Consider the following 19,192-nt stretch of genomic DNA (forward strand, 5'->3'; position numbering starts at 1 on the left):
CCCCTACCTTTAAAGCTATGCATGAGATCTCACTTAAAGTACTTAGTCTTTGATCGTCTTGTCTTCGCTAGCTAAAGTAACTCCTTGTAACTTGTAATCCACAGGTTAAAGTAAGTTAAGTTGAGGTAAAGGTGCTCCTGGTGTAAATTCAGTACTATATTACGAGGCTTAAGACGTCAGAGTAGATAGGCCTCAAGTCTGCTCAGTGTCAGTTGCTCTGCTCCTCCTCCGTGGGACTATAAATCCCAGTGAGGCCTGTGTATGAATCTAACTGCATGTGAAAGTTAACAAACTGTGGGCCGTAACCCGCTCACCAACTGGATCGGAGCTCCGTGTAGTATTTTTGGTCCAGTGACTGCAGCTTGCTTCTCCGTCAGGTGGGTTTGTAGCTCCCTTCCACTCTGCTGGGTGAACCCGGTCCTCTGATGCTCAAACGAGTGTCTCTGGATCTCTCCAATCCGGTCACTGTGTCTCTGGCACCGTCAGGTCACTCACACAAACTGTTGGAGTTGCGCTCTGCGATGGTTGTAGGCCCCTTCTCATGGAAGGCGTCCTCACAAATCCCCACAGGCAGACCATGCAATCCCAAGAGACCTAAAATGGCCGCTTGGGCTCCTTTTATGTCCTACCAGCATTCAGTGCAAGAGAGGGTGTCCATGGGTAGGTCACCAAGCATCCTGGGTAAAAAAGGTCGACCTTCAAATGTAAATAATCAGTTACTTCCTGTATTCAGTCTTTGTGCTTTGTGAAAGCAATATTCGTTTCAGTTCACTACCTGCGTTTGACCGCTAGATGGTGCCAAATACTAAGCTATAGAATAGTCCATAGGCTTACATTGTAAAACATCAACATTACATTAGTAGGCAAAAGTTGTCAGCGCTACACGAGCATGCATTTAATTGTTTCCGAGCATGCGTAGGAATTTTGCGTGTCCGAATTGCTACATTCCGATAGGAACGTTTTCCGTTGGAAAAATAGAGAACCTGCTCTCAATCTTTTGCTGGCAGAAATTCTGCCAGCAAAAGTTTGATGGAGCGTTACACACGGGCGGAATTTCAGACCAAAAGCTCACATCGGACTTTTGCTGGCAGAATTTCCGATTGTGTGTACGGGGCATTAGTTGTAGTTGTGGTAAGTTGTAATGAGGTACACCACATGTTACAGGGCAGCACAGTGGTGTAGTGGTTAGCGCTTTCACCTAGCAGCAGTGGGGTCGCTGGTTCAAATCCTGACCACGACTCCATCTGCCTGAAGCTTGCATTTTCTCCCTGTGCCTGCGTGGGCTTCCTCCGGGTACTCCGGTTTCCTCCCACACTCCAAAGACATGCTGGTATGTTATTCAGACCCTGTCTATAAAATTGACCCGTGTATGTGTTTGAAAGCACGTCGAGATCCTACGGGGTAAATTAACGCGCTATATCAAGATGCAACTCAACATAACAAGACATGGCATAGAGCAGTAATGGTGAACCTTGGCACTCCAGATGTTTTGGAACTACATTTCCCATGATGCTCAACTACACCGCAGAGTGCACGAGCATCATGGGAAATGTAGTTTCATAACATCTGGGGTGCCAAGGTTCGCCATCACTGGCATAGAGCAATACTCCCATAGAACCATGACATTGCTGATTTCACATAACACAAGTCTTGCCTCCCTCTTGCACAAATGCTACAGTTGGTATTCTCATTTAATACCTTGACAAAAATGTAACCAATTTTACTGGTACCAGGGATTACGACAAGGTTTTATAAAACCAACATTTTTATTACATGGTTAAAATTACATTAAGGCTCGGTTCACACAGGGGCGACTTGTCCGGGCAACTTAGCCGCCTGACAAGTCACGCTCCGTTCTGTACTATGGAACCGTTCTAATAGTCGCTCCGACTTAGAAAAAAGGTTCCTGTACTATTTTTGGGGCGACTTCAGGCGACTTGCATTGACTTCTATACAGAAGTCGTTTTGCAAGTCGCCACTGAAGTCGTGTGCAGGTCGCGTCTGTGAGTCGCGCTGCAAGTCGTGCCACCTCTGTGTGAACCGAGCCTTAGTGTCAATATTTATTTATTGAAAGGTAACAGATAATAATATCACAGAATACAGAAAGTACAATAAATGTCAGAGATACATCAGAACAAGGTGGAAGGTCCATAAGCCAAGGTAGCTATAATCATGGATTTTTTTTTCAAGTGGAACATGGTGGAACTCAGTTCCACCACCTCTGGCTCAGACCCTTTGGTGCCCCCTGCTCACCACAATCACTTGCAAACACAGAAGTCAGGTTTCTGTGTTTACAAGTGATAACTCTGCACTCTGTGTGTAACCCCCCCCCCCCCGAACTCTGCACTCTGTATGTAATGCAATCCTGGTATTTATTGCCCCTTTAGGAATTAGGACCCTCCTACTTGTAATAATATGCCCAAACCATTGTGATTCCATTTTGATAAGTATGCTTTGATATGCATTGCCAGTTCAACTATTAAAGAAGGCTTAGAAAGATGATTAGAAAGATGCTTGCACAAGTTTGTGAATATTGACTGACCACACCCACTATTTGATGTGATTTGGAGGGTGTGTGTAGGGGAGTGGTTTTGGGGGGGGATCGTGGTTGAGTAACAGCACCTATTGTTTGAGAAAAAAGGCTATCGATGCACACAAAAATGTTACAAAATAGTTACAAGTCATTATGGGGGTGTACCCTGCCAGAAATCGAAGGGTAAGAGTGTAGAAAAGTAGGAAAAGCAGAGAAAAGGGGGTGGGGGGTAGGAGAAAAGGAAAAAGTAGGGGTAAGAAACCAAGCTAGCCACCATAATGTTGCCATGGTTAAGGAGCAGTAGCAAGTACATGTAGGAACTTCAGGAAAACATTAACTTATCAAACGTTAATGCCCCGGAGCTTGTTGTTGTCTTTTTCCATCGGAATTTCCAACACACAAAATTTGAGATCTGGATCTAAAATTTTCCGACAACAAAATCCGTTGTCGGAAATTCCTAGCGCGTGTGTACACAATTCCGACGCACAAAGTTCCAGGCGTGCTCGGAATCAAGCAGAAGAGCCGCACTGGGCTATTGAACTTCATTTTTCTCAGCTGGTCGTACGTGTTGTACGTCACCGCATTCTTGACGTTCGGAATTTCTGACAAGATTTGTGTGACCGCGTGTATGCAAGAAAGGTTTGAGCCAACATCCGTCGGAAAAAAAATCCCATGGGTTTTGTTGTCGGAATGTGCGTTTGTGTGTACGGGGAATTGGAGTTGGACAACCAAACAGCCCCGTTATCCTTGAACTTTGCAGCCATTAAGGTCGTAAGTCTAATGTTGAGTTGACATTGAATAAATATACAGCCTTGTTACAAGGGCTGCCGGGCGTTTACACACATGTGTTACAGGGGCAGCCAGGCGTCTCTATGCACGTGTTATAGAGGCGGGAGATGGCCTATAGTTTGCAGCAATAGTTAAGTCTTTGTTAGACTTAGGAATTGTCACAATCATTGCTCTTAGCATTTCAGGAGGGAAATACAGAGAGGAGAAAGCAAGATTGAAGACAGATTGCAGATAGGGATCAACTTCTGCAGAGAGAAACTTATAATATTAATTTGAGAACTCTTCTTCTCCCGGGGATTTACGCTTGGGCAATTTATTCATTGTTAGACAGATTTCTTGAGGTGTGAAGGGTTGCGAGATAGAGTTAAGTTGGTCAGCATTTAGAGTGGGTAGCTGCGCCTTCTGGAGGAAGCCTTTAATGAGGGCTGGAGTAGCATCACACCTAAGTAGATCATAGAGAGATTGCTAATAATCTCCAAAGGCATTGGCTATGTCATTCGGATTACATAGCTTACATTGGGAAAAGGGATGGGTAAGGAAGGCAGTTTTGCTGTACTGACTTCCTCCTGGGGCTGTACCTCTGCTGTGCTCAGTATGTCAGTACAGCACAGGAATGGTGGAAACCCCTCATAATGAGCACAGCAGAGGTACAGCACCCGGAAGAAATCAGCACAGCACAGGGATGGTGAGAGCCCCTCATAATAAGCAGCCCCAGGAAGAAGTCAGCATAGTACAGGGATGGTGTGAGCCCCTCATAATAAGCAGCCCCAGGAGGAAGTCAGCAAAGCACAGGGATGGTGGGAACCCCTCATAATATGCACAGCAGAGGTACAGCCCCAGGAGGAAGTCAGCATAGCACAGGGATGGTTGGAGCCCCTAATAATAAGCAGCCCCAGGAGGAAGTCAGCATAGCACAGGGATGGTGGGAGCCCCTCATAATATGCACAGCAGAGGTATAGCCCCAGGAGGAAGTCAGCACAGCACAGGGATGGTGGGAGCCCCTCATAATAAGCAGCCCCAGGAGGAAGTCAGCATAGCACAGGGATGGTGGGAGCCCCTCATAATAAGCAGCCCCAGGAGGAAGTCAGCACAGCACAGGGATGGTGGGAGCCCCTCATAATAAGCAGCCCCAGGAGGAAGTCAGCATAGCATAGCACAAAGATGGTGGGAGCTGCTCATAATGAGCCCAGCAGAGGCACAGCCCCAGGAGGAAGTCAGCATAGCACAGGGATGGTGGGAGCCCCTCATAATAAGCATAATAACTGAGTCGTCGTCGATGCGACGACAACTGATCCAAAATCCGAAATTCATAAACAAAAATTCGCATTGCGTACAGAATTCGGACACAGGGCAATTCGTATTTCGGATCCTCCCGAACGTACGAATTTTGGGAAATTCATCCGAATTTGAGATTTGTACGAAACGAATCGCACATGTCTAATAGTAAGGGCCGTTGGATTGCTGGAATGTTGGTGTAACAAAACATAACGGAAAGGTAAGGATGCTAATAGTAGTACCTGGGAAGCCATGGCTGCAGTGTCCAGACATTAACAGTGCTCATGGCATATTCAGTCAGATGAGTTTTCCACCGAGGGAATGATGAGAAGAGCTTTAGGTTATAGGCCTGCATACCGAAGATATTCACAGAACAGTGACATGGTAGGCATAGTTGCCAACTGTCCCGAATTTCCCGGGACATTTTCCTGAATTAATTGTGTCCCTGCAAATTTGGTTATTCACGATTTTTCGCCCCGCCGGCCCGCTAGAGGTCAGCGGCCAGCGGAGACAATGTCCCTCCCCCTAATTAAATTACAACTCCGCCTACAGCCAAAAAAGTGTCCTGGAAATAATTTTTTATAATGTTGGCAACTATGGTGGTAGGCAAATTTTTATGTGCAGTGACTGGACTAGGAAAAAAAGGTTAGAGAAAAGAGTCAAGTGAAAGAGAAAAAGAAACAACAAACTAGATAACACTTCTGTCAAAAACGCTGGCGCAACGGGCAGCCTAGGCTGCGGTAGTGCATTGGGGGGGGGAGGGGGGGTACAGTAAAATGAACAAAAGAAAGACATTTGTGAGCTCTGAGCCTCATGCTAAAAAAGTTAATTTGTGGTGTAAGAGAGAGGCTTTGTTGTAAGTAATGGACCCATCAGGTCCATTCTATTTCCAGTCACTATGGAGAGGACGAGAGCAGGAGGCTGCGCATCTCCAGGAAGCAATTGCCGTTGCTTGAAAATTTGGATGACTTTTTCCACACTGCAGATAGGGATCATTCGACCATTTTGACCATTCCAAGTTACAAGAAACTTCCTGAGAAAACCCAACCTGTAGATGATATTATTATTCCCCAGAACTTTCGTCAGGGGGCTGAGCTTCTTCTTTTTTTTTTAAATCAATTTTTATTGGAGTTTTTACCTTTTACAATACAGTACAAAGTCCTTGAAAAAGAGAATAGAGAAATTGCACTAATACGGCTACAATCACATTCAAAAAAAGAATACAAAGCAAACCAAGGAAAATAGCTATAAACATATATAGTCAACAGGGTTCAAAGAGTAAACCTTGGAAAGGGGAGGTATTTTCCTTCCAAGTGTGAACAATTTTGAATTAACATAAATGTTGTACTTACAATGTATTTAGGCAAGGAGTCTTGAACTGGTTGAACCATGCTACGATTGGTATTACTCGTGACCTGCTTGTGTGATAGAGCCATAGATAAAGGCACAATAGAAGAAAATGTTTTTGATATAGACCAGTGATGGGGAACCTCGGCACCCCAGATGTTTTGGAACTACATTTCCCATGATGCTCAACTACACTGCAGAGTCCATGAGCATCATGGGAAATGTAGTTCCAAAACATCTGGGGTGCCGAGATTCGCCATCACTGATATAGACATATGCAATAAAATGAAGGGGTAGAGAATAGGTGGCTGGCATGTTTCACATACATTGCCCAGGTATACCTCATATCAGGGTTGGAGCGGTCTTGTATGGTAAGTTTTCCCAAGGAGTTAGTGATTGAGCGTTTCAAGTACCAGTCAGTGTATCTAAATGGGAAGAGTATCGTTGAAATCTCGTTGGTATCATAGGTGTATTCAATAAATTTTCTCCATCTGGTAAAAAAATTGCGTGTTTGAACGGAAAGTCGATAGGATTGTATCCAGTCTTTCAAGTTGAAACAGTGACTGCAGAGTGAGTTTTACTGATCGTAAAGAAGGTGAATTTTTGTCGATCCAGTGGGACATGACCATCCTCCTAGCTTCTTCTTATTAAGTGCTGTTTGTTGCGAAATGTCCGTATACAAGGAGATACCAGTAAAGTTGTCTGGAGCCGCAGGATTTTGCTTGGCTGTCTCCATGACCCTTTTTTTTTCACATGAAAATAGTGGATACGCGCTAGGGTATCCTTGGGTGGCGTAAAAAAAGGAGGAATTTAGGCTTGGGTTTGTGGTGGGCCTTGTCTATGCATGGCTCAATATCACTCAAGGAAGGTATGAGGGCCTTCATAAAAGGTGCTAAATGAAGTTGGTAAGATCAGCTGGAGCTATAGATTCTGGTATACCCCTAAATGTAATATTGTTCTGCCGCGAGCGGTCTTCTAGATCAGATCTTGTTCTGAAGGCATTGAATCTTCGACTCTCCTGGTCGGTATAGGTATTAACAAACTCATTGTGTGCAGCATACAGATCCGCCAGTTTTGAAACAGTGACTGCAGAGTGAGTTTCACTGATAGTAAAGAAGGTGGATTTTTGTTGATCCAGTGGAACATGACCATCCTCCTAGCTTCTTCTTATTAAGTGTTGTCTGTTGCGAAATGTCCGTATACAAGGAGATACCAGTAAATTTGTCTGGAGCCGTAGGAATTTGCTTGGCTGTTTCCATGACCCTTTTTTTTTCACATGGAAATAGTGGATACGCGCTAGGGTATCCATGGGTGCCGTAAAAAAGGAGGAATTTAGGTTTGGGTTTGTGGTGGGCCTTGTCTATGCACGGCTCAATATCACTCAAGGAAGGTACGAGGGCCTTCATAAAGGTGCTAAATGAAGTTGGTAAGATCAGCCGGAGCTATAGATTCTGGTATACCCCTAAATGTAATATTTGTTCTGCCGCGAGCAGTCTTCTAGATCAGGTCTTTTTCTGAAGGCATTGAATCTTCGACTCTCCTGGTCGGTATAGGCATCAACAAACTCATTGTGCGCAGTATACAGATCCGCCAAATTTTAGACTCCAGGTGTTGAATTTTGTTAGCGTGTGACTGTGTCATTTAGGTTAGCAAACATATCAGAGAAGTCATTGAATGAAGTCCTCCTGAGGGGGAGAAACATATTTTCATAGTGCTCTCAGAAATTGGCTGACCTGCTGCAGGGGACACATCAGGGGAATCTTCTGCCTGTCTACTCTGCAAAGAGCCAGGGGAGAAGTCTTGCTGCAGCCTAGCAGAGAGATCTTCTTTCCTCCCTGCACTGCCTTGTCTTTGCTGGGCTGCATGTGGAAGGGGGTTGGAGGGGAGGAGAACTCCCCCATATCTGGCTGTCTGTCAGCACTGTTTACTTCTGCGGAATTATGGCTGGGCTGGGAGTTGAAAAAAGAAAGAAATGTTGGGACTTTATATGAGACCGTGACCATCCAGAACACAGGTCTCCATCCCTATTTATATGAAAAATAAAGGGGAAAAAATTGGGGGCAATTGGGGCAATTGGGACTTTATATGGAACACATCACTGGGCAGAATAAGTCATCAAATGTCATTAAAGTAGTATATTTATTTGCTGGTACCACATGAGAGCACAATGCAATAAATGATACAGGCATAGAATCAATAAATATGGTACAGAGTAGATAAAACATGATAACTAAATCACATTATAGTAAAATAATAATAATATGTTAAACACTGTAAGCCCTTGTACACACGGTCGGAGATTCCCACAACCAAATCCGTCGGATTTTGTCCAAAACTGTTGCATACACAACCGACCCCTGATGTCTCACAATTGAGACAGAGAAAGAAACATCGGTTCATCAGTCCCTTTCTCCGCAAGCCTCAGTTGCATTGGACAGTGAATGAATGGGAAGCACCCACAGGCTTCCTGTTCATTAAAAAAACTGAAGCATAGCAAACAGTGTTCACTATGCTTTAGTGATGATTAAACACAGGGGCAATCTGTACCGGTTGCTCGCTGTTTTCATTTAGGAAAGGAAGGGGCCAGTAAATATAGCATATTTACTGATGCCCCTGCTCTCCATTCTGAAACTGTTCCCCCTGTGTGCCTGCAGTAGCTTGCAGGCGGCGGGGGAGGAGAGGAGAGAAGCCGGAAGTACTGTGAGGAAAAAAAGGGGCACACGGGGGGGGGGGGGGGGTGGCTTGAAAGCAAGTGGAAGGGGGTGCAGATACAAGAAATGATCCCCATGAACTGCAGATGGAGGGAAAAAGAGTAGAAGACGGCAGCGCTGCAGGGGGATCCACAAGTGTCAGCAACAAGGCAGTACAGCTGGCCGCTCAGCCGGTGCTGGGGCCCCTTTTTGAACTGATGGGGCCTGGGCCCAGTATAGGAGGACCGATTTTACTGCCTTAAGAATGGCCCTGCTGGCAGGGAATCACTTGTTGGAAAAGAGATCCTATATGTACAATTTTGCTCAAAAGTTTGCATACCCTGGCAGAAATTGCGACATTTTGTCATTTATATTGAAAATATGACCGATCTTGCACAAAAAAAACTGTCTTTTATTTAAAGGCAACGATCACGTGAAGCCATTTATTATCACATCGTTTTTTTGGCACCTTTAAAGTGATAACAGAAATCACCCAAATGGCCCTGATAAAAAGTTTACATACCCTGGAATGTTTGGCCTTGGCACAGACACAGAAGGTGGCACACACAGGTTAAAATGGCAATTAAAGGTTAATTTCCCACATTTGTGGCTTTTTAAATCACAATTAGTGTCTGTGTATAAATAGTCAATGAGGTTGTTAGCGCTCACGTGGATGCACTAAGCAGGCTAGATACTGAGCCATAGGGAGCAGAAAAGAACAGTCAAAAGACCTGCGTAACAAGGTAATGGACCTTTACAAAGATGGAAAAGGATCTAAAAAAGATATCCAAAGCCTTGAATATGCCAGTCAGTACTGTTCAATAACTTACTAAGAAGTGGAAAATTTGGGGATCTCTTGATACCAAGTCAATGTCAGGTAGATCCAGAAAGATTTCAGCCACGACTGCTACAGGAACTGTTCGGGATACAAAGAAAAACCCACAGGTAACCTCAGGAGAAATACAGGCTGCTCTGGTAAAAGATGGTGTGGGTTGTTAAGGAGCACAATACGATGATACTTGAGCAAAAAAGAGCTGCATGCAGGGGCGTAACTATAGGGGGTGCAGCAGTCGCGACCGCAACTGGGCCCTGTGCTGCAGGGGGTCCATGCAGCCCCCTCTACATATGGCCGGCAGCAGCATAGGCAGCTAGGGGTACCAGTGCACCATGCACACAGGTGGGTGGAGGGTGATCAGCAGAGCTCCATGCTCGACTATCGCACTGGCTGCTCTTTAGTTGTGCATTCCCCACATGACCTGTGTCCTCGGCCGGCTCCTCAGAGTACCCCTCTCCTGCTCCATGCATTGCTGCTCAGTCTGATGTCTGTTCTCCCCAGCCAGAGTCCCGCCCCCCCCCCGAGTCCAGTCCACACTGCACTGCATACTTCTCCCGGGTAAACAAACTTTAAGCACCCAGATGCAGTGCAGCCCTATGAGAGCCCCCCGGAGGATACTGCAGGCTTGTCTGCCAGCCCCCCTCCTCCCCGTCATACACAGATGATGAAAGGTCTTTCTGGGAGATATGCTGATCACCCGTCCAGCACACTGGATGGAGCCCAGGCCAACATTGATGAGTGCGCGGCCTGCAGCTTGGTCATGGTGAGTGAGAGGACCCCATCCCCCACACACCATTACTTACCCCCTCCATCTCCCCCTGGGGACAGGGACCCCTTCTCACCTGGGGGCAGTAACTTCATCTGCCCTGGAGAAAAGGACCTCATCTCTTCTGGGGGCGGGGACCCCATCCTGCCTAGGGACAGTCCCCCAATGGGGCACCTAAAAATAAAAAATAAATAATAATAATAATAATAATAATCAATAAATAATTAAAAAAAACTACTGATGCCAGTGGTGGAACTACAGGGCTCACAAAGGTCATACCTGTGACCACGCCCTGGAGTTCCACCGCCGGACTCGGAGGGAAGGGCCCTGGCTTGGGTTCAGGGGGGCCCTTCAATATGCCCAACACCACCTTGACACGCCTCATTGGGTTTTTTTGAGGCATTGGCGCAGTAAAGGCTTCCTTCTGGCAGCTCAACCATGCAGCTCTTTTTTGTTCAAGTATCATTGAATTGCGTTCCTTAAAAACAGCAACAACATCTTTTTGGAGAGCACCCTGTATTTCTCCTGAGGTTACCTGTGGGGGTTTTCTTTTGTATCTTGGGCAATAATTCCGCCAGTTGTGGTCTACCTGACCTTGGCTTGGTCTCAAAAGAACCCCAAATTTTCCACTTCTTAATAAGGGATTAAACAGTACTGACTGGCATATTCAAGGCTTTGGGCCTTTACCTTTTTATATCCTTTCTCATCGTTATAAAGTTTCTTTAACTTGTTACGCGGGTCTTTTGACTGTTCTTTTCTAAGTCCTCATGGCTCAGTGTCTAGCCTGCTTATTGCATCCATGTGAGAGCTTGTGATTTAAAAAGCCACAAATGAGAGAAATTAACCTTTAATTGTGTCACAAATGTCACGTCTACCCCAACACAGGTGGTCAGACACTATAGCTGGCTACTGTGTGCTTCACCTATAGCAGCCCCCTTTCCCTTAAGAAAAGCAGGCCTACCGGTACCTGGTTGCCTCCAGGACTTATACATAATGCTATAGAGTCTGGCCACCACGCCAGGGCAGATGCGATCTGAGAAAAGCAAATGGGTACTTGCAGTTTAGCAGATAGCATGGTTCAAAAACAGTTCAGGTAAAGGCAGGCTAAGTTCAGAGGATAGTCCAGTCCAATCCGGGTCATACACAGGGGATCCAACAACAAACAAGGCAGACTAGCGGGAGGCTTGATCTAGAACAATGCAGGTAAGTCTGTCTCTATCACAAGCGAGGGATAGAGGGTTCGGCTTGCTTATATCAGGTGACTGAGCAGATCAATCATCTAATGCCCCATACACACGGTCGGATTTTCCGACGTAAAAAGTCCGATCGGATTATGTTGTCGGAAAATCCGATAGTGTGTGGGCTCTATCAGACTTTTTCCGTCGGAAATCCCGACGGAAAAAAGTTTGAGAGCAGGATCTAAAACTTTCCGAGAACAAAATCCGATCGGACTTTTTCTGATCGTTTGTAGAGAATTCCGATGGACAAAGTGCCACGCATGTTCAGATTAAATTATGAGACCAAAGCTATTGGCTACTAACCTCTACATAGTTACATAGTTAGTAAGGTTGAATAAAGACACCAGTCCATCCAGTGAGTGAGTGTCTACAATTGTCCCTATCCCTGTACATTGCACACTCACATCGGTCCCTACCCTCAAGGAGCCCACAATCCAAGGTCCCCATTCATATACTAGAGGCCAATTTTTTTGGACAGAAGCCAATTAACCTACCTACATGTCTTTGGAGGGTGGGAGGAAACCGGAGTACCCGGGGGAAACCCACACAGGCACAGGGAGAACATGCAAACTCCAGGCAGGTAGTGTCGTGGTTGTCCCGTCATATGCAACGAGCATCACCTCGTTCCGAACGATCGAATTTTCCGACAACTTTGCCCGACCGTGTGTATGCAAGACAAGTTTGGCACAAAATCCGTCGCAAAAAAAAAAACGATGGATTTTGTTGTCGGAATGTCCTACCGTGTGTACAAGGCATAACAGGTGAACACAGACAGGGAGGAAAAGCAACAGCCAACACCCGGTGCTGGAATGAGGAACAGGGGCAGTAAGTGATCATGACATTAACTCACCTCTGAGGACCCTCAAAGACCAGTTGGACATCCAGCACAGGACCATCAGACTGGGCAGAGGTCCGTGGATCGACTAGGTCATTTTTTAATGAGCGCTGATCAAACATCCTGTAAGAACATACAAGAGTCCCTTTCTGGCCTCTTTAACCCCTTCAATACCGGATACTTTCACCGTCTTCCTGCCCAGGTCAATATTCAGCCTCCAGCACTGTCACACTTTGAATGACAATTAGTCAGCCATGTAACACTGTACTCATATGACATTTATATAATTTTTTGAGACAGATAGAGCTTTCATTTGGTGCCCCCTTAACCACATGCCAACGAGCCGCCGCAGTTGTACTTCGGCAGAATGGCACGGCTGGGTGAATCGACGTTATGTAAAGTCGCTTCGCCCTTTGGCCACTAGGGGGCGCACGCCCCCCCCCCCCCCGCTTGCCCCCCAGAGCCGATGCGAGTGCCCGGCGGTCTCGATCCCTGCCAGGCTTCCGCGATCGTTCGGGGCACACGGAGAACCCGGTTCTCTGAGGGGAGAACTGAGAGATTGTATGAACAGATGATCTGTTATGTTCCCTGCACAGTCCCCACCCCCCCTTCAGTTAGAATCACGCCCTAGCAGGGGTGGACTGACAACTCATGGGGCCCCTGGGCAATAGGAGATTATGGGGCCCCCAGGCAATCAGACAGGTAGGTACTGGAGAGGTGGGGTAGCTATAATCTAAGGATTTTTAGACCAAAAGGATATCGGTAAGGGACATTTCAGAGACAGATGTAAAAAAAACACCGATTTTTACATACTGTCCCTGGTTTTACTGAGGCTGTCAACCCTGATGGGGCCCCTTAGTGGCACGGGGGCCCTAGGGCAGTGCCTGAGTGGCCCAATGGTCAGTCCGCCCCTGCGCCCTAGGATACACTTAACCCTTTCACTGCCCCCTTAGTGTTAACCCCTTCACTGCTAGTGACATGTTTACAGTAATCAGTGCATTTTTAAGCACGCTGATCGTTGTATTAACCACTTAAGGACCGCCTCACGCCGATGTACGTCGGCAGAATGGCATGGATGGGCACACACACGTACCTGTATGTTGCTCTTTAAGTGCCCAGCCGTGGGTTGGGATTGTGCCGCCGGCGGCGCACTCCCGACCCAGTCCTGAGCTCCGTGACCGTGGCCACAGGACCAGCGGACCCGATCGCCGCTGGTGTCCTGCGATCGGGTTACAGAGCTGGAGAACGAGGAGAAGTCTGTGTAAACAAACCTCTCCCCGTGCTTCCTGCTGTGGCTGTCACCAATCGTCTCTTCACCTTTATAGGGAAAGACGATCAATGACATCACATGCCAAGCCACGCCGCCTACAATAAAAAAAAAACATAACGTCATACATAACAACCACACTGTCCCCTAGTGGTTAACTCCTTCACTGCCAGTATCATTTACATAGTAATCAGTGCATTTAAATAGCACTGATTGCTGTATAAATGACAATGGTCCCAAAAGTGTCAAAAATGTCTGATATGTCCGCCATAATGTCGCAGTCACAATAAAAATCGCTGATCGCCGCCATTACTAGTAAAAAAAAAAAATATTAATAAAAATGCTATAAAACTATCCCCTATTTTGTAAACGCTATAACTTTTGCGCAAACCAATCAATAATCGCTAATTGCAATTTTTTTTTACCAAAAATATGTAGAAGAATACGTATCGGCCTAAACTGAGGAAAAAAACGTTTTTTTAATATATTTTTTGGGGATATTTATTATAGCAAAAAGTAAAAAATATTGCATTTTTTTTAAAAAAGTGTCGGTCTTTTTTTGTTTATAGCACAAAAAATAAAAACCACAGAGGTGATCAAATACCACCAAAAGAAAGCTCTATTTGTTGATTTTGTATGGGAGCCACGTCGCACGACCACGCAATTGTCAGTTAAAGCGACTCAGAGCCGAATTGCAAAAAGTGGCCCGGTCATTTGGTAGCCAAATGGTCCGGTGCTGAAGTGGTTAACACATTGCGGCAGACAGATCGGACACTTTTGACACTTTTTGTTGGGACCATTGACATTTATACAGCAATCAGAGCTATAAAAATGCACTGATTAGTGTATAAATATCACTGGCAGAGAAGCGGTTAACATTAGGGGGCGATCAAGGGGGTTAAATGTGTTCCCTGGGAGGTGTTTCTAACTGTGGCGGGAGGGGACTGCCCAGAGGAGGAGACCAATCGCTGTTCCTAATTACTAGGAACAGCAGATCTGTCTCTCCTACCCTGACAGAATGGGGATCTGTCTGTTTACATTGGCAGATCTCCGTTCTGTCTCTCTCAGGGGGCGATCGTGGGTCCCCCGCGGACATTGGTTCTTACGTAACGCACGGTAAGCTTTTTGGAAGTTGTCATTTTTTTTACACACTTTTTTGAAAAATTAAGAAATGAAATAATTTTTTCACAGAGTTGTCATATTAACAAGTTATGACTCACACACAGCCTGGGCATGCTTAGAAATACAGCTCGTCACATTCTGCTACTCCTCCTGAGTATGGCGAAAAACTACATGTGTGAAACTTTTTCAATGTTTGGACTGATTATATACTGGACATTGTATCTTATATATATCACACAAATAAACTCATTGTTTTCACAGCCTAGACTCATAAAAGTGCCCAAAATTCAAGGAGCACCTTTTGGCTTTTAAGAAGCATAAATTGGGCATAAATTACAAATCTAATTTACATTTTTGGAGGCCCTGGAGCACCAGGAAGCACCCACAAAATTACCCCATTTTGGAAAGAAAACACTCCAAGGTATTTTCTAAGAGGCAAAATGAGTCTTTGGAAAATTCCATTTTGAGCCACAAGGTTTTGGAAAAATTTAAATTATTATTTTTACACAAAGTTGTCAACCAATAAGATATTTCTAATGCACAGCATAGGCATACTTAAAATGACACCCTAATGCCTCTTACACACGAGCAGTTTTGCCGTCTGAATAAATTCTGAAGGTTTCTCCGATGGAATTCCGCTCAAGCGGTCTTGCCTACACACGGTCACACTGTCTAGAGCGCGTTGACGTTCAACATGCACGACGGGACTAGAAAAAGAAAGTGCAATAGCCAGTAGTCAATAGCTTCCGTCTCGTACTTGCTTCAGAGCATGCGTCGTTTTTGGTATGTCGGAATAGCATACAGACGAGCGGTTTTCCCGATAGAAATTTGTTCCGTCTGAAAAATTTAGAACATGTTCTCTTTCTAGGTCCGTCAGAATTTTCGACGTAAAAAGTCCGATGGGGGCATACACTCGATCGGAATATATACGTTGAAAAGCTCCCGTCGCACTCTTTTCCTGCCGGTAATTCCGCTCGTGTGTACAGGGCATTAGACACATTTTTTCTACTCCACTTTAGTATGGCATTACCACATGTGTGAGACTTTTTCACAGCCTAGCCACAAATAGGGGCCCAAAATCCAAGGGGCACCTTTAGCCATCCTATAGGCATAAAGTACACATCTAATTTCCTGACTACCTATCACATTTTGAAAAGCCAGTAGAAACTAGACATGCGCATTCGTTTTCATCCGAACGCATTTTCGTCCGAATTTCGGGGATTTTATCGTTTGTTAAAACGAAAGCGCAGAAGCCGAAATCCGAAAGATCCGACATAAAAAAAATGCTTTATTTTCATTTAGTTGCGACAACAGTTCGATGTAGATAGAAGGTTCGACATGATGGTGACAATAGCGATCTGTGCCTATTAGACATGGGCGCCGTCAATAAATTTGTTTCGTTCTGTTCCGTTACGGTTCGTATTAAAATTAATTCGTACTTCGTATTTCGTGTCCGAAATTCAATTTCAATTCATACGATGAATTTAAAGGCAAAAATATACCTCAATATGACAGTCGATGCTGATGGAAGTTTGGTTTTTATCCAAAATACGAAATTCCGTTGAGGAATTTCCTATCCGAAATACGAATTTTGGCTAGATGAGGGGCTCCCACCATCCCTGTGCTGTGCTGACTTCCTCCTGAGGATTCGTAAACAAAAGTTCGTATTTCGTACAAAATTCGGATGCATGGCAATTCGTATTTCAGATCCTCCCGAAACGTACGAATTTAGGGAAATTCGTACGAATTTGAGATTCGTACGAAACCAATCGCACATGTCTAGTGTCTATCGAACCTGCGGTTGAATGTGCCTAACCTTAATTCTATTAGTCCAAGATTATTCTACATAGAGAGAAAAGATTCGACATTATAGAGACATGAAGGTTCCACGAAGCAGCTAAAAACATACGATCGCTGCGAGTGGACATTTATGGTCAAATGCTCCGCCCATAGGCTATAATGTTGGTTGAGTAGTAATAATATTTAATAAATATAATTATTACTAGTGTCATACAACATTGGAATTCTACTATAGCTTGTATGTAAAACATTTGATCGGAAATGTAAGATTTCAGCGTCGTACAGTTTAGCTGCTCCGTCTAATCTTCTTAGAACATTCGACAGACACCATAAGCCTTCAATGACAGATTCAAGCTTAATTTGGATTTTTGGACGAATGCGTTTTTTAATGAATCGAAATAAATAAAAACTAATTTTGGGAGTAACTAAATAAATTTATTTTTCCGACTAAAACAAAATTCCGAAACTAAATATTTCAATGTGCACATGTCTAGTGGAAACACCCATAAAATTACCACATTTTTGAAAGCAAATGCCCCTTCATTAACCCCATCCCCAGCTTTGACATCTTTTGAAGACTTCATTTTTTTTTCAACATGTTTTTGGAAAATGTGGCCTGAAAATATATATATATATATTTTTTTTACACAGAGTTTTCATCTTTCATATGCCAGGAACCACCATGCACCCCATTAAAGTAACTTCAGACCAGGCTTAGAACAGTTGATGCAACTTTACTAATGATTTAGCCCCATAGTTCACATGTACAGTTCAATGTCACATCCCCATGTCTATTTCAGATAGGCTGCTCGGGTATACCTCAACAAGGTGATAGTCCATAGACCAGGGATCTGCAATTAGCGGACCTCCAGCTGTTGCAAAACTACAAGTCCCATCATGCCTCTGCCTCTGGGTGTCATGCTTGTGGCTGTCAGAGTCTTGCTATGCCTCATGGGACTTGTAGTTCTGCAACAGCTGGAGGTCCTGCCATAGACCCAAGGCTTGGTGGTTTTCAGGGCTCCCAGTGACTTCCGACAGACTGTAGGACCCAAAAGTCCCCCCAGGGAACTCCACAGCCATCGTGGCATCTTCTTGAGCGGTCCAAAGCTCTGGAACTCGTCCATCCCATATATATATATATATATATATATATATATATATATATATATATACAGTATATATGTATACAGTATATCACAGGGCAGGTAGACTGGGTCCAAAAAGCCAGGAAAGAGAGACACAGATCATTAACCCCTTACCCTGGACCAGCCAACTAACTAACCCATTGTGGGCAACCTGCCTACAGGCATCTATAAATAATTGATGAATTTATTGTTCAGCGTCTAAAGCTTTGATCTGTATCAGTAATGATCTTTGTGTGTTTTATTCTCTAGACTTGGAGAGTAAAGTCTTCCTCTTCCCCAAAGAAACTGACACAGATCATGTCATTCTAAGACCTACAATTACAGAGCCATTACAGAAAATCAGCGTCTGTCTACGTTCTTATACCGAACTTTCCCGCCCCTATACTCCCTTCTCTCTCGCTACTCCCGGGAAGGACAACGCCTTTGTGATCTACTTACAGCCTCCAGAAACCTGCTCCGTATATATCAACCAGGAACTCACTAGCTTTAAGACAGACTCTGAGTCTTTGGAATGGAGACACATCTGTGTGACCTGGGACTCCGACACTGGAGTGGTCCAACTTTGGGTCAACGGGAAACTCTACCCCAGAAGAGTCTCCATGAAAGGGTCTTCTATTGTAGCTGAGACCAGCATTGTTCTGGGACAGGAACAAGACTCTTTTGGAGGAAAATTTGATGAGAAACAATCATTGGTTGGTGAATTAAGTGACGTCCACATGTGGGATTATGTCCTGACTCCAGAAGACATCAAGAAAGTCATCTCTGGGGGACACAAGGGAAATGTCATTAACTGGTTATCTCTATACTATGAGATCAAAGGGGAAGTTCTTGTCCAGCCCAAATTTCAGTAAAAGCGAATGAGCTCATCGTATACACTTGTATATACTCATATACACCATGTTGTTAGGATGCCCCAACTGCTGGTTCTGAATTATAGTGATAATAATGATTTAATTGTCATCCACCATAAATAATGAAGGTTGACAATGATTAGTGAAGATAAAATACTCAAAGAGTCAACGTCTTCAAAAACACATGAATATTGTAAACAGGATTCCAAATCATTGGATTTTTTTTCTAAATGGTAACATATCAGTCCAGGTCATTTTATAATCTTATATAACAATAGATAGTAACATAAACCATCTGAAATAAAATATCTATAGAAGCAATATACAATCTGCATTCTTTCTGTGTTTTTTCTTTGTTTTAAAAACCTGAAATCTGATTGGTTAGTTTATTCACTTTTCAAACGTCCCTTCTACTTCAAGTATTTGTAGGAGGTAAAAGGGGTTACAACCAAGGATGGGATCCATCAAACACTCCCAGACTAGCACAGGGGGGGCAATAAGTGTGGTAGCTGTGATCGGGTAAGTCCAAGAACAATCACCGCGCTGCAAATATCTGACATCCACTGATAATATTCACCATAGTTATAATTAGCAATGAGCCAAAATGTACCCAGTTTCGGTTTGGGGTACTTCACCAAAATTTGGATGTCAAATCTGAACCCAATTGAAATCCATGTCTTAAACAGGGGCTACTCAGTG

The 19,192-nt window shown here is 44.4% G+C and overlaps 1 protein-coding gene across 1 annotated transcript in view; it reads left to right on the top strand.

The window, feature by feature from the left end:
* The window catches only part of LOC143961872 (uncharacterized), a 46,160-nt gene extending 27,345 nt beyond the window's left edge, over positions 1-18,815 (top strand). The window contains exon 6 of the mRNA XM_077471208.1: positions 17,892-18,815. Coding sequence (XP_077327334.1) covers positions 17,892-18,493 — 602 coding nt within the window. The 3' untranslated portion in view covers positions 18,494-18,815. The remainder of the gene's footprint in view (positions 1-17,891) is intronic.
* The last annotated feature ends 377 nt before the right edge of the window (positions 18,816-19,192 follow it).

Source organism: Lithobates pipiens, unplaced genomic scaffold (assembly GCF_037356315.1).
Source record: "Lithobates pipiens isolate NorthernLeopardFrog02 unplaced genomic scaffold, aLitPip1_a1.2 Scaffold_8, whole genome shotgun sequence".
Classification (NCBI taxonomy): Eukaryota; Metazoa; Chordata; class Amphibia; order Anura; family Ranidae; genus Lithobates; species Lithobates pipiens.